Source organism: Solanum tuberosum, unplaced genomic scaffold (genome assembly GCF_000226075.1).
Source record: "Solanum tuberosum cultivar DM 1-3 516 R44 unplaced genomic scaffold, SolTub_3.0 scf00263, whole genome shotgun sequence".
NCBI lineage: Eukaryota > Viridiplantae > Streptophyta > Magnoliopsida > Solanales > Solanaceae > Solanum > Solanum tuberosum.
Window position 1 is genome coordinate 879,950 of NW_006239196.1, and position 14,444 is coordinate 894,393.

At 30.1% G+C, this 14,444-nt stretch overlaps 2 protein-coding genes across 2 annotated transcripts; both read right to left on the reverse strand.

The window, feature by feature from the left end:
* Positions 1-1,900: 1,900 nt before the first annotated feature.
* On the reverse strand, positions 1,901-4,233 carry LOC102579350 (gibberellin receptor GID1B-like). The gene is made up of 2 exons (XM_006358383.1): positions 3,746-4,233; positions 1,901-3,391 (listed from the first exon to the last, which is right to left on the reverse strand). Exons 1-2 carry the CDS (start codon positions 3,782-3,784, stop codon positions 2,393-2,395), a joined length of 1,038 nt encoding a protein of 345 aa, XP_006358445.1. The 5' UTR covers positions 3,785-4,233; the 3' UTR covers positions 1,901-2,392.
* An 8,711-nt stretch (positions 4,234-12,944) lies between these two features.
* On the reverse strand, positions 12,945-13,325 carry LOC107062822 (uncharacterized mitochondrial protein AtMg00810-like). Its single transcript, XM_015313919.1, has one exon. It carries the CDS (start codon positions 13,323-13,325, stop codon positions 12,945-12,947), a length of 381 nt encoding a protein of 126 aa, XP_015169405.1.
* Positions 13,326-14,444: the final 1,119 nt, after the last annotated feature.

Below are 14,444 nucleotides of genomic sequence, written 5' to 3' on the forward strand. Positions count from 1 at the left end.
TCATGTTTTACCCTTAACATTAACTACTTATTTCTTAAATTATTTCTCAAAACCTAAAAATTATACATCAATTAATATAAATATAATTGACATGCAAAGTCCAGAGTCGATAAATAACAATAAAGAGAGAGTATTATATATTCTAAAGGTGTTCACCAAGTCCCTAACATTGGTTGTGGTGCAGTAATGAGATTGTTTCATCCTTAATCAGAGGTCTCGAATTGAGAGCGTCACTTCCGAATGGATCCTGTAGTGTGTCATCTGAATTTAATTGGAATTCTAATACAGATTCAAGACACCGAATGTAAAAAAAAAAAGGGGTGTTCACCAAGTCTTTCTTGAATACAGAGCCAGGCCTCCTCAACCCAAGGAAAAAAAAATGTATATAGTTGTATGAAGTCAAATTTAACACATTCAATTTTTAGATTAATACAGAAAATTCAGAACTCAGTTTTATTTTATTTTAATATATCATGGTCCCCCTATTGGTACTGGTACAAACAAGTGCTAAATCCAAAATTCCCAACCAATGGTTGATAAGATAAGCTCTCTAATATAATATACAAGAAAAAAGAAAAGACAAAATAATAAATTTTAAAACAAATTTATTGTATACCCAAAAATATCCAAAAAAATTCCCAAAAGACCCATATTAGAAGAAGAAGAAGAAGAAATAGCTGACAAAAAAATTAATAAAAATCCACTTCAAGAAAAGAGGGATAGAAAGCATTGAATCAATGTCCAATCATGGAACTATGTAAAATGTACCCTTCATTTCACTTTGGTTGGACAGGGTTTTGTTTTGGCTTTGTCTTTGGCCTTTTGGTTTAAGGGGTGGGATTCCTTTATGGTCCACACAACCCCACTTTCTATGTACTACAAAATTGCAACTATACCTACTTGATCACCTCCAATTTTAGCATATGACTTTTAGCAAACCAACCCATTTACAAGAGTTTTAGGTTATTGTTCGACAGAATTCACTAATTTTGATCTAAATTTGATATTTGAGTTCATAACATTTTTTTTGAATAATTGTTATGTATTATCGCATTGTATTCTATCGCACTATATTATTTTGATGAATACAATGTTTTGATAGATTGTATTGTTCTCTGTCATTACATATTCATAATTTGAATGATAAACTAATTGAAAAAGTAGGATACGAGGTAGAACTACTATGAAAAGGTAGGATAAATGATAAATAATATTAGAAGGGTAACGACGCGATCACACCAAATCGCTCGTTACATAAAATGGATTTTTTCATCGTTACCTAACAATGGATTTAACCGATACGATAACAATCAAAACAAATATTGTATTTGAATTAACAGTAAGATACACTACAAAGGGTAACAACCACCCAAACAAGGTGAAAGTCTCAAATCTTGAATGTGAATTCCCTTAAGTTGCAAGATAACCAACTCATTTACATTAAAGTAACAACATACATAGGAAGCTTCCCCTAACCACACTTCTTTTGTTTTTAAATACTTAGTATTGACTAGGTATTCTTAGTATCCATATATTTTTATTCAAGTTGTATTTTTACATAAAATAATATATATTCCAATACAAAGATAAATACCAAAAGCCAGTGCTACATTAGTTTATGTAAAATGACACTTAAAAATATGAACTTTAACTAATTATAACATATTATTTACTCTCCTTTCCACATCTTGTTTGTCATTTTGCTACTATTCTTTCTCCTTTATTTTATATGTTTTACTTTAAGCTGAGAATTTATCGAAAACGACTTATCAACATTCACAAAGTAGAAGTACGACTGTATATACATCATCCTTTCCAGATCCCACGAACATGGGATTAGAGTTTGTTGTTGTAGCACTTGTACACTTCTTCAAATCCCAAAGAAAATCAACACTTGTGATAAAAGCACAAATACCTTGAGTTGATTTTTAGGGGGGAAAGAGGGGTTCAATGCTTGGGACAAAATTAACAAACAAAATCTTATACATATATAGTTTCTAAATCACAACTATAATAACATACAAAGTAAGATTACAACATCATGAATTTTCCAATCCATGTTCTGAAATTAGTTCTTTTTAGTAGTAGTAACAACTGAGACATCACCAGAAAATTACTCTTCTATTAACTCAACAAGTAACATTTCTCAGGCAACACTCCGTCAGCTAACGCCTTAATCGTCTTCAAATGCTGATCAATGACAAGAACCATCAGGGTGAACACTCTTATCAACAATGTAAGTATGTTGATGACAAGTAATACTGAGAAGCAATGCTAATACACACCATTATATTCACTACAGAGGAGGGAGGAAAAAAATAACCCGATCGAGTGAGATGTCAAGCTTCTGTTATATATTTAAGCTGGCTGCCTGTAGTTGTAGTTAAGTCTTCTAGGAATGGTTAGGATGTATAAAGCTTGTTATCTCCTCCATTAGGCAACGAAAATGATCGTTATTAGGCAAGAAATAGAAACCTATTGTTGCTTGCTTTAGATATAACAGATTCACCTCGTGCCCCGATTTCTGTAACCCTTCAACATATGTCAATTGCCAATCTTGAACAAGGTCTAACCCCGCTACAACGACTAAACTCTTTGGAAAGTTAAGTCCTTCGAGAGTTCTACCTCTCGGGCCGAAGATATTACAAGCTGGATGATCTCTATCTTCCCCTTCTGGTAAATAAGCTCTCCAATACCAATCCCTATCTTGAACTGTCACAAAGTATTTCCCGTCCAATCTACTCTCTGATTCTGTTCGTTTTTGTCCACCAAACATCGGATGCAAAAGAATATTTCCAAAAACCTCTACCCCTGATTCAGCTGCCTGAACAGCAACATGATGAGCTATATTACCACCTGAACTATCACCAGCCATATATACATGAACTTTTAAATCCTTCCCACTTTGAAGCCATTGTCTAGATTTTACCCATTTAAGAGCAGCCCATCCATCATCATAAGCACAAGGATATCGATTCTCAGGTGATCGTCGATAATTCACAGATACAACAACAGCCTTGCAAATACTAACAAGACGACGACAAAATGTGTCGTAAATAGCACTATTAGCTGATGAATGAGTAAAGCTTCCACCATGGAAGAAGATAATAACAGGTACAATCTCAGTTGTACTAAGGGGTTTATCAAGATCAATTTTACCCCAATCAGACTCATTTTTCGGGGCAGGTTTATAAACACGGTTAAGTAAGCTGGTAGAGCGATCAACCACGTCAAATGAATAGACACCATCAACTGGAATCGAGTTAGCAGGAACTTTTCTTTCTAAAAACTCAGCTAAATCACGGTTAAATGTTCCATCAGATCTTCGTAGCATGTTGTAAGCTAACTTGAAATTGGATATAAGTATCCATGTATTAAGTGGAACCACCCTCTGCATATAACATAACAAGGTCTAAGTCATTACAAGAACCACAAATATTCATAAAAATTGATCAATCCACAAATAGGCACAACACATAAAGAAAAACATGAGTAAAATTTGTATGCATAGCCAGAAAGAGAAAGTAAACCAAATGGTAAAAGAAAAAGAATCAAAACCCCCAAAAAAAGCAAAAGGTGATTTTGTAAATAAAAAGGAGGTTTAAATATGTAGAGACAAGCCAAAGAAACACAAGAATGACAGACTATTTACCTAAATCAATGATAAAGATCCATTCTTTTTACTCAAAAAAAACACAAAACGGTCAAACCCCAAAATTAGAGAAAATTAACACAAAGGGGGTACCTTAGATTCATTAGTGTTGATCTCTTTAGTGTCCACCATGACTAAAAGTGATTAAAGATTGAAACTTTGGAGAAGAAAGTTAAAAGGGTGTAGTGATCTTGAAGAATACAAGGTTCATACTGAGAAGAAGAGTGGTCCAAAGATGGAATTTTTTGTTTCCTTAACTAAAACAAGAAGAGAAACACTTGAGAAAGAACAACAACAGTGTCCCAAAGAAAAGAACAGAGCAGAAATGTGGGGGGGATTAAAGAGAAGGGGAAAGAGAAAGAGACTATTTATCCCTAAAATTAGAAGTTTAAAGCGTGGAGAATTCACACACACAGAGAAGCAGAGAGTGAAATAGGTGAAGACAGAGAAAGGGGGTAATAAGACGACAAGAATAGGGAAGAAATAGAAGAAAAAGAGGGATGAGAGAGAGAGAGACAGAAACAGAGTCATTAACAATTCATGGTAGAGCTGTTTGTTAACTGTTAATGCTGTTTTTACCCCCAAAAATGAAAACTAACAAAGAAATTAGAGAAGACCAACCAGGGTTATATATCTTTAATTAAAAGTCTTGAGTACGAGATTGTTGAGTATAAACTCGTCTTTTTTAAGAAGTTTTTTATCCAACGTAGATTTTTAGGTATGAATTTAAATTTAATTAAGTTTCAATACAAATATCAAGCATCGAATGAAAACTCAAAAAAAAAATATTAAAGAACAATCACCAAAGGTCCAAAAGTTTATAAACTCGGTTCAAACGCAGCATAAGACAAATATAGAGACACAACTAATTTAGATTTGTGTCAGAAAATTACATATTAGAAAGTATAGTGTTTTTAATTCTATATAAAGGATTCGAATTTGAGTTTTGAGTTTTTCTAGTTTTGAATAAATGAAGAAGTAGATATCATTTCATCACGATCTTTGATGGTACTTAAACTACCATCATTATTTGATATTTTGTATAAATATATAACTATTGTTTCCCGAAAAATAGAAAACAAAAATGAAAGAATTTGGTGTACGACAAGAGTTGCACCTTCAAATTGGTTGTTTGAAAATTTCACTAATTATAGTTTCATTTCTCAATTGGACAGTAGAATTATCATGATACATATAATTAAAGTTATTTTTTTTAATAAATATTGAAGAATTACTTAAAATTATGGAGTATTTTTTATTGAAGAGAAGCAAAAGAAAAACTTTGATTGACATTTTTCACAGAATGGAAAATGAATTTTAACATTGTGTAAATATCAAAATATAAGAAAGTTAATTATCTCAAAAAAATTATTTAAAAAAGAAAGTTTTTAATAAAATTTAAAATGGTTTACATGATTAATTAATTAATTACTAGTACATAAAAGTATTCAAGTATAAATTGTTATATTAAAAGTACACTAATAATATAAGAAAGTATTTGATATTTTTTTTCCAAAATAATGTCACTATCTTATAAAATGAAAAAATAGAAAGAAAGAATATAGTAAATGTTGTTTTAATTGTTTATGATAATATGACAAAGAAAGGTGTGAAAGAAAAAATAAAAAGAAGCGTGCAGTCAAACGCAAACAGACGGCGTTGCTCATCAACGGACGCCACACAAACGACAAAGTAGACGGCTAAATAATAATAGCACCCATTATTATTACTTATTTTTCTATCATAAATAAACAATAAATCATCTCTACTTTGTACTACTATGGATATATTTTTTATTTTCTATTTAATGTAGAATATTTGTATTGGAGATCAAATAATCTAAATGTGTGGAGTCTCATTTGGAGGGATAGTACTTTGTATTAAAAAAAAATCATATCTAAGACTCAAATTCGAATTTTTAAAAAAAAAACAGGTTCATTTATTGTATCATATCTTTTTGGTGGTGGATACATATTTAGAGAGAAGTATTGAAAACACTTTTGAATTAGCTAGACACAAATTATTAGTTTCGTTTCCGAATTATTGATAGTCTTAAAAATACTCTTCTACTTGACTAGCTAAATTTAGATTCACAATGATTTACCACATGACATAGTAAGTGGTTTCAAATTCTTGTAGGAACATAAGACTCTTCATAAAAAACAGGAAAAAATATTGAAAATATCTCAAAATTTGGCGAGAATTTAAGAGATATTTCACTCAGATTGCAATATCAAAATGGAACTAGTAAATTCACGCTAAATTTAAAGATATTTATCTTTGTCTATTTATTATTGTGGCATAACACTATTTGTATTTTCATACTACAAAGTTGGCTTATATTTTTTTGTTCAAATTAGTGAAAAGTTAATGGGAAACTTGACTTTATTAGAGAGCTAAAAGTCTGGTACAGTACATAAAGCACTCCATTTTGTTCCCACGCCACAACTTTCCAAAGGGTTAATACACATCCACGCCGACTACCCTAATCATCACTTAACCCCCTTCCTTTCTTTTAGACTTGAGCCTATTTTATATTTTTAAGTGGTCCGACCTGGGATAACAATAGGACGGGGCGGATACGAGAAGAGGTGGATTTAAGGCTATGTGGGGCGAAGCGAATTTAAGGTTGTGCTGAGTGGAAGAGATGCAAGTGGTTGAAGTGAGTACTTTAATGAAAATATGTTTTTCATCATGTGTTTTTCAGTGAGTTGGTTCAATGAAAATAAAATAAAAATAATTATATTTTATAATTAAAAAAAATTGCATTGATATACAATGGAAAAACCTCTATTTTTAATAGTGATAAGTGTATTAAAATATAAATAAGGGATAAGGGTCTGAAAAATATCTCAACTTTGGTCGTATTTGCTGTTGTGATACTAAACTTTCATGAGGACCTATTACCTCCCTAGACTATTTAATACCGTATTTTAAACATATATATTTGCCCACGTGGACATAAAAAATAATGCAAAATTATAAATAGTAATGTGTCCATGTGGGCACATATATACCTTTAAAATACACTATTAAATAGTTTAGGGGGTAAAAAATACGGTAATAAATAGTTTAGGGAGGTAATAAGTCCTTATGAAAGTTTAGTATCGCAACAGCAAATCCGACCAAAGTTGAAGTATTTTTCAGACCCTTATCCCTTATATTTATTTATCTATTTATCAAAATCAAGTTTGAAATCAACTTAAGTGTATGCCTTTTGAAATCCACCAAATTTACCGATTTCCTTTGTTGGTGGTTGGAAACCCCAGAAAAAAATTACATTAGAATTTAGGGTGTGTTCGTTACGGAGGAAAATATTTTCTAGGAAAAGAATGGTGTTTTTCTTTTGCTTATTTTCTTATGTTTGTTATATAAGTAAAATATCAACCAAAAAATATTTTTATATAATTTAGACAAATATTATAGAGTGCAAGCGGAGGTAGAGATGTGGGGTGGTGGGAATGAAATGTATTAGATAGTGAAGACATCAATGTGGAATATCACTTTTAAAATTTCAGAAAACTTTTTGGTAGTGACTTGAAAATTCCTAGCCTAGTCTAGATTTTGAGGAAATCGGAGTCAATGAGGTCTAGGGAATCTGGTAACAAATGAGAGATCTAATAATTAATTTGATCACATGAGTGAATATCTAAGACGTTAATGAACCCGTACGACTTTACGAAATTAAATTCGGGCGAGTAGAACTCCCGAAACTGATCTTAGCGTGAACGAGTAGTTTCTGAGTGTCATGGGTTGAAGGTGTGTTTGTGAAATGGGGGTTTGAAACTCTAATTTCGAGGTTCTGTCTCCGTGTAAGCTGCAACCTTTATCTCTATAAATGATAATGAATAAAGTGTATTGATATAAAAATAGTATCTCATATTATTAATTATGTCATTGCTTACCATTTTTATACAGTAATAATAAGTACTACTAAATACGGTATTATACGTAAATTGAAAACACTATCAAATAAAAAAATCATGTCTTATTTGTTTTTAATACCTCCTCCCATGGATTTCTTAATTTTTTACGTTGTTTGTAGTTACATTAATAAGAAAAAATAATACCTATATAAATTCTAGCATAAGTTACACAATATTTAGTTGTCTTTACTAATTACTCTTTCCACATAAAATATAGCATTATGAATACAATACTTGGTTGTGTATTTTTCGTACACAAATACATATGAAAAATATTTTGTATAAAGTAAATTAATTAACGCATGAATAATTTTCACTAATGAGGTTTAAAATATAAAAAGTAAATGTATGAAAAGGTCAAAGAAAATTTAAATATATATATACTTAAAAAAAATAATCAAACGAAGTGATTCGAATGAACCCCTTGATTTTTGATAGCTTCTCCCTTTTTTACTCCGTTAAGCTTTAAATACTACGTACATGATAAATATTTCTTGCGGCACCTAAATATATTTATGAACCCACCTATTGATTTTTTTTTTGTTAAATATATCATTTGGAATTATTGAATTTTATATACTAAAGGGAGAAAAAGAAGTGGAAAAATTAATTTTCTTCACCGACGTATATTATTAAATCACGTTGATGTCAGCATAAAGATCACGTAAAATTATACTTTTATTATTTTACTTTATTTATGTTCCCATTACTCCCGCCTTTCCTGTTGCTTTTTATTTCTAGAGTTTATTTATTTATTTATTTTTGGCTCAATTGCTTGTGATATTATTTATAGTAAATTTAAATATATTTTAAATTATTATTAATTATTGTGATATTTAGCATTTTCCATATAATTTCTAGCATATAAGTTTTATTTTAAATAAAATATATTTTTTTATATCTAAATTCACATCAAACATTAATTAATTTGACCATCGTATTCTGAAACAAATTAAAACAAACGAGAGCACGTATATGAATTTAATGTGATTGAATAGAAAATAAATTATCGGACTAACGCAACTCCTAATAGCTCATGAGACGACAATTATCAAAATATAATATAAACCCACACACCATCTTATTCCCTCAAAAGTCCTCAACTAGTGCGAAACATATACTATAAATTATAATCTTATTAAATTAGTATTAGTTGTCAAGATGTCATTTAATAATAGAGTATTAATTACCACAAGGTCATGTTAAACCGCACCAAATACCCTATTGTTCTTAGCAATCATTTTAGTTTTAAATGATATTCTATTATACTTTAGGATTTATGACCACATAAATACTTATATATAATTTATGACCATTTTTCTTAAAATCTATTTTATTATTAAACTTTATCTCTAGCCAAATACTTTAAAATAAATCAGGATGAAAAAAAAAGTATTTCTTTGCTTGACCATAAATGTCAATATTTATACCAATGTAATCATATAAAATAAAACGAAAATGGAGGAAAGGTGAAGTAAGCTAATAAAGCAACAACACGAGAGGATGTGATATAGCGAATCAAGTTTTTTTTTTTTTTTTGAATCAAAAATTTTAAATTTAAATTTAATAGAGAATGTTCTATAGAATACTACCTTATCAAATGTAATTAATTAAATTTTAATATGAATATGGAACGTCGAACAAATAAAGCAATGTACTTGTGGAAGTATCAAACAAAAAGGCAAAGGAAAAAGCAATTACAAATATCTAACTCCACGACGAAACACACTGTAAAAGCCTCTACTTTAATTTTCCATGCGTGCGGTCCACGCCAAGCCACGTGCCTACTAATTTTAATCCTTATTTTAAAATTTGTTGACTAATCTACCCTTCATTTCTATTAAGAACTACAAATACACCATTTGATAGTGACACGTGTTCTGTGCTAAAGCGCGTGATGGCATCTATTTTGTCGTTTTCTGGTGGGGACTTTTATGCCCTACAAAAATTTGAGATCACTTGCTACATCTTTGACGGATCAAAAGTATTAAATTATGATTTTAAATTAACAAATTTTTTTTACACATATATATATATATATAATATTTAAATTTTATAATTTTAAATATATTTTTAAAAAATTAAAATTAAAAAATATATATCTATTGAAAAATAATAATTGAAACGTACCTTAAATCACCTCATCATATATCTTAGGGAAAATGTATGATATACTCTCAATTTTGTTATTTAAAGCTGATATACCCTTCGTTATGAAAGTGACTTTCAATAATTTATGTTTCAACAATTTTCTTGTAAAATTTATCATAGATGTCCATTTTTTATTTTATTTTTACAAATACAAAAACTAAATTACAATAGAGTCGCAAAAAAAACTAGTTTTGATTTTTTCCTTACCTTAAAAAATGAAAGAAAAAAATAAAAAAAATAAAATATTGATAATTAAAGAAGTCAAAAAAAATATTTGTGTGCAAAAAGATTAAAATATACTTTGGACTTTACTAGAAGGATCATATATATCCACATGAACATTTTAAAAATTTAAAGTCAAAAAAATAAATTTAAAACTAATTTTTTCACTCGCGTTAGATGAAGGGTATATATGAGCTCCTTTTGTAACGATAAGGATATATATGAGTCACTTTTATAACGAATATCAGCTTTAAATGACAAAGTTAAGGGTATATTAGATTTTTTTTTCCTATATCTTTTATTGACACGTGTCGGTCATTTTTAGATGGGTCTAGTAAGGTTAGAGAAGGGCTAGATGGCCACGTGATGGGCGGAAGAGCAGAGCTTGTTTGGGTTTGCGATGATTGATTAGATTTTTCATGTGATATTATGTTTATATCTATATACTATATGCTAAAACTAGGGGTGTATATACGCCGGTGAAGTTTGATTTTTCATTAAAAAAATTTAAATCAATTATATCGATTTATTAAATCTAAAAATCAAATCAAATTTCATAAAGTCTGTTTTTTTGGTTTCGGCTTTAGTCGGTTCTTTCGAATTTTTTCTATTTTTCAGTTTTTTTGATTTTTTACAACTATACGGTGTTTGAAAAAGAGATCAAATATATTTTCAACTTACATGTGTGATAAGCTAAAGTTAAAAAATGTTAAATGAATAGAAATTTTAGAAAAGACGGTAAAATTCACATGAGTACAAAATATTTTTTTTGAAATATCAATGCTCATTATGTTGAATTAATAAGATTCAAGTCTACATGCAAACTGAATACAAAACAAAATATTTACAAAGTAAATTGTTAACTTTGAATTTGAAAAACTATAACAATATGATTGTAACTTCGGATCTTAATACGAAATAAAATATTTACAAATTTTAGAAGCCCAAATGTGAAATAAAATATATAAACATTGAAAACTATAAACTAACTAAAAATGCATTAACAAAGTAGATTATAAATAATATTTTTATCTATAAATAAAATAAAATTATATATATGATATTTGCAAAATTTTCCAAGACCAAATATGAAATAAAATATATAAACATATATTTTATGTCGGTTTGGTTTGGTTTTGGTTTGACTTTTTTTCTTTTAATACCAAACCAAACCAAGAGTGGTCGATTTTTTGTCGGTTTGATTTGGTTTGTCGATTTGATTTGACTTTACGATTTGGCTTGTACCCCTCTAGCTAAAACAGACTATATGATGATGGGACCATTCATTAATCAGGGGAGTTTGATTAATGGTTAGAGTTATGAGAATTTAATTATTTCATTTTTATCCCGTATAAATAAGACATAGATTCTCTCACAAGTTATATCTTATATTTTTTCTGGCTAAATTTATATGATTTTTATAAATACATTTCTTTATTTAGTAATAATTTATCTTAAAATATCTCTTTTATCATTGATGACACGATTATAACTATAGAAATATTTCTGAATTATTTTGAAAAAAAAAATATTTGGCTAATCAGTAAAACTGTTTTTAAATAAAAGTAGAAGTAGTTTTTCTGCGGTAGAAAAAAAGCTAAAAAAAATTGCTTCTTATAAAATGTAGAAACAAAAGCAAAAAAATATTTATTTCAAGATCAAAATATCCCTGCCTTATATATATACTAGTGATGAAGAGCCCGTGCAGTGCACGGGCCCAATATCTATTATTTTTTGTCCTAATGTATGCGGTACAGATAAAATATAGTGAGTTATTTAAATTTACCTACATTACTGGTCACTTTGTCCTAATTTATGTGATTATGGATAAAATTACAAAAATTAACCCCTTTTAAAATGTCTTTCAGATATTTTAAGTTGTTAATTATTATTATTTATAATACTTTTTTGGTATTTTTAAAATGATATATGTTATTTTTCTGTCCCAATATATGTGACCCTGATAGAATTCTGAGAGTCAACCTATTTTATTATATATCTTTTAAATTTTTTAAGTAATTTGTAAATGATTTATTAAGATAATTTTTAAGTCATTTGTAAATAGTAGAATGTTCCATCATAAACTCCCTTTTATTATAAAGTAGAAAGAATAGAAAATAATAAGAGAAAAATTTAGTAATTCCACATGTCAAGTTAATGGGTAGCCTCAACTCCCACTTATATAATAAGAGAAAATTTACCAATATATCTCTAATATTAATTTATCTTTGTGATGAGTTTTTCGCAGTGATTTATTTTGTATAGATAAAGAGGCGCGCAATTTACTATGATGTGCATTATGAATTTGAATTTCATAATTAAAAAATTAAAATTATAAAAGCATAGTATAAAAAGTAACTATTTGACTTCAAACATAATCATACTTCGTCACATAAACTTCAAATAGAATAAGGAGTTTCTTTTTAATTATAAAAAATCTGAGCCAAAAAAATAGAAATCGAAGGATAAATCATTTTTAAAAAAAATAAATGAAAAAACAAAGCTCATCAATTATGGAGAAATTCATATTAAATTTGTTAAGATCCTTGATCTTCACCATGTGAGAACCTTCAAGCTACAAAGAGTAAAGCAGAACGAAATATAATTGACTGTGTATTATTCAACATAGCTTTAGAATGACTCAGTACAAGCTGTATTTATAATGTTCAGTAACTAACTTCTTATAACAGTATCTTTTCTATATGCTAAAATATCAACTATTTAACACCCTTCCTCAAACTGATGCTTGAAATATATCTTTCAAGTTCAGTTTGGACATTAAGTATTCATGTTGTTGTCTTCCAAGACTCTTTGTTAGAAGATCTGCTTGCTGCTCTTTAGTTGACACATAATAGGTTTTGATAATGCCCTGTACAATCTTGTCTCTCACAAAATGACAATCGATGTCTATGTGTTTTGTTCTTTCATAGAAGATGGGATTAACTGCAATCTGAATAGCAGCTTTGCTGTCACAATGTAGATCTATTGGGACTTCAACCCTGAATTCCTAACTCTTTGTATAAGCCAACTAGCCAGGTTACCTCAGCCACCACAGAAGCCATACTCCTAAATTCTGCTTCAGCAGAACTTCTGGCTATTGTCTCCTGTTTCTTTGATTTCCATGATACCACAGCATTGCCAAACTTCACTAAATATCCTGTGACTGACCTTCTAGTCTGTAAGCAACCACCCCAGCCAGAGTCACAGTATGCCTCAAGTTTCCCTGAGCTATTAGAAGGCATTAGTAGACCAAGACCTGGTGTATTCTTTATATATTTCACTACTCTTAAGGCAACCTCCATGTGAGATTGTTTGGGACTATGCATGAATTGACTTAGCACTTGCACTACATAGGCAATGTCAATCCTAGTCATAGTTAGATATATCAGTCTTCCCACCAACCTTTGATATTGAGTAGGATCAACAAATGATGTGTCTTCAGCCTTAGGAATTCCCTATTTCTCATTAATGATGAATGCCTCATAATTAGTGGATGTCAATTTCAGATTTGTTTCCAGTGGTGTGCTGAAAGGTTTAGTACCACTTAGTCCTAGCTCACTTATCAGTTCCAGTGCATATTTTCTTTGACTCATAATTATGCCTTTCCTTGATCTAACAAATTCAATCCCCAAAAAAAACTTCACCTCCCCAAGGTCCTTCATTTTGAACTTTAGTTTTAAATCATTCATTGTTTGCAGGATCAGGTCTGAGTTACTTCATGTCAGCAGCAAATCATCCACATACACTAGAACAATAACCAATTCTCCCTGAACAGTCTTGGTGAATAAAGAGTAATCAAAATGGCTTTATGAGAACCCAGTTGGACTAGTGCATCTGTGAGTTTCTTATTCCATTGCCTGGGTGCCTGTTTAAGTTCATAAAGGGACTTATGTAGTTTGCAAACAACATGTTTCCCCCCTTGGCTAGCAAACCCAACAGGAACCTCCAAATACACTTCCTCCAATAAGTCACCATGGAGAAAAACATTATGAACTTCCATTTGAAAAATGGGCCAATGTTTGGCTGTAGCAACAGACACAACAGACCTGACAGTAACCATTTTAGCAACTGGGGAGAAGGTTTCAGTATAGTCCAGCCCCTCCTATTGGTTGTAGCCTTTAGCTACAAGTCGAGCCTTGTACCTTTCCACAACACCAGACGTTGTATATTCACTTTCAACACCCATTTAAAGCCAATAGGCTTCTTTCCAACTGGTAGTTCAACCAAACTCCAAATGTGATTATCCTACAATGCTTGAATCTCAGATTGATTAGCAGCCACCCAATTAGGATCCTTAACAGCCTCAGCATATGAAGTGGGTTCTCTTATGAAAGAATAGGAAGCTAAAGCAACACCAAACATAGGAGACAAATGATCATAACTGACTACTTGAGACACTAGATAGCAACAATTAGCATTCCCTTGCCCTTTCGAAACATAGTCACTCATCCAAATATGAGGTTTGGTAGGTCTGGAGGATTTTCTAGCAATAG

Bases quoted from the DNA above. Each gene is read 5' to 3' on its own strand.
- LOC102579350 (XM_006358383.1), bottom strand. From the start codon at position 3,784: ATGGTGGACACTAAAGAGATCAACACTAATGAATCTAAG. The intron at 3,392-3,745 runs GTACCCCCTTTG...TGTTATATGCAG, and splicing joins TCAACACTAATGAATCTAAG to AGGGTGGTTCCACTTAATAC.
- LOC107062822 (XM_015313919.1), bottom strand. From the start codon at position 13,325: ATGACTAGGATTGACATTGCCTATGTAGTGCAAGTGCTAAGTCAATTC.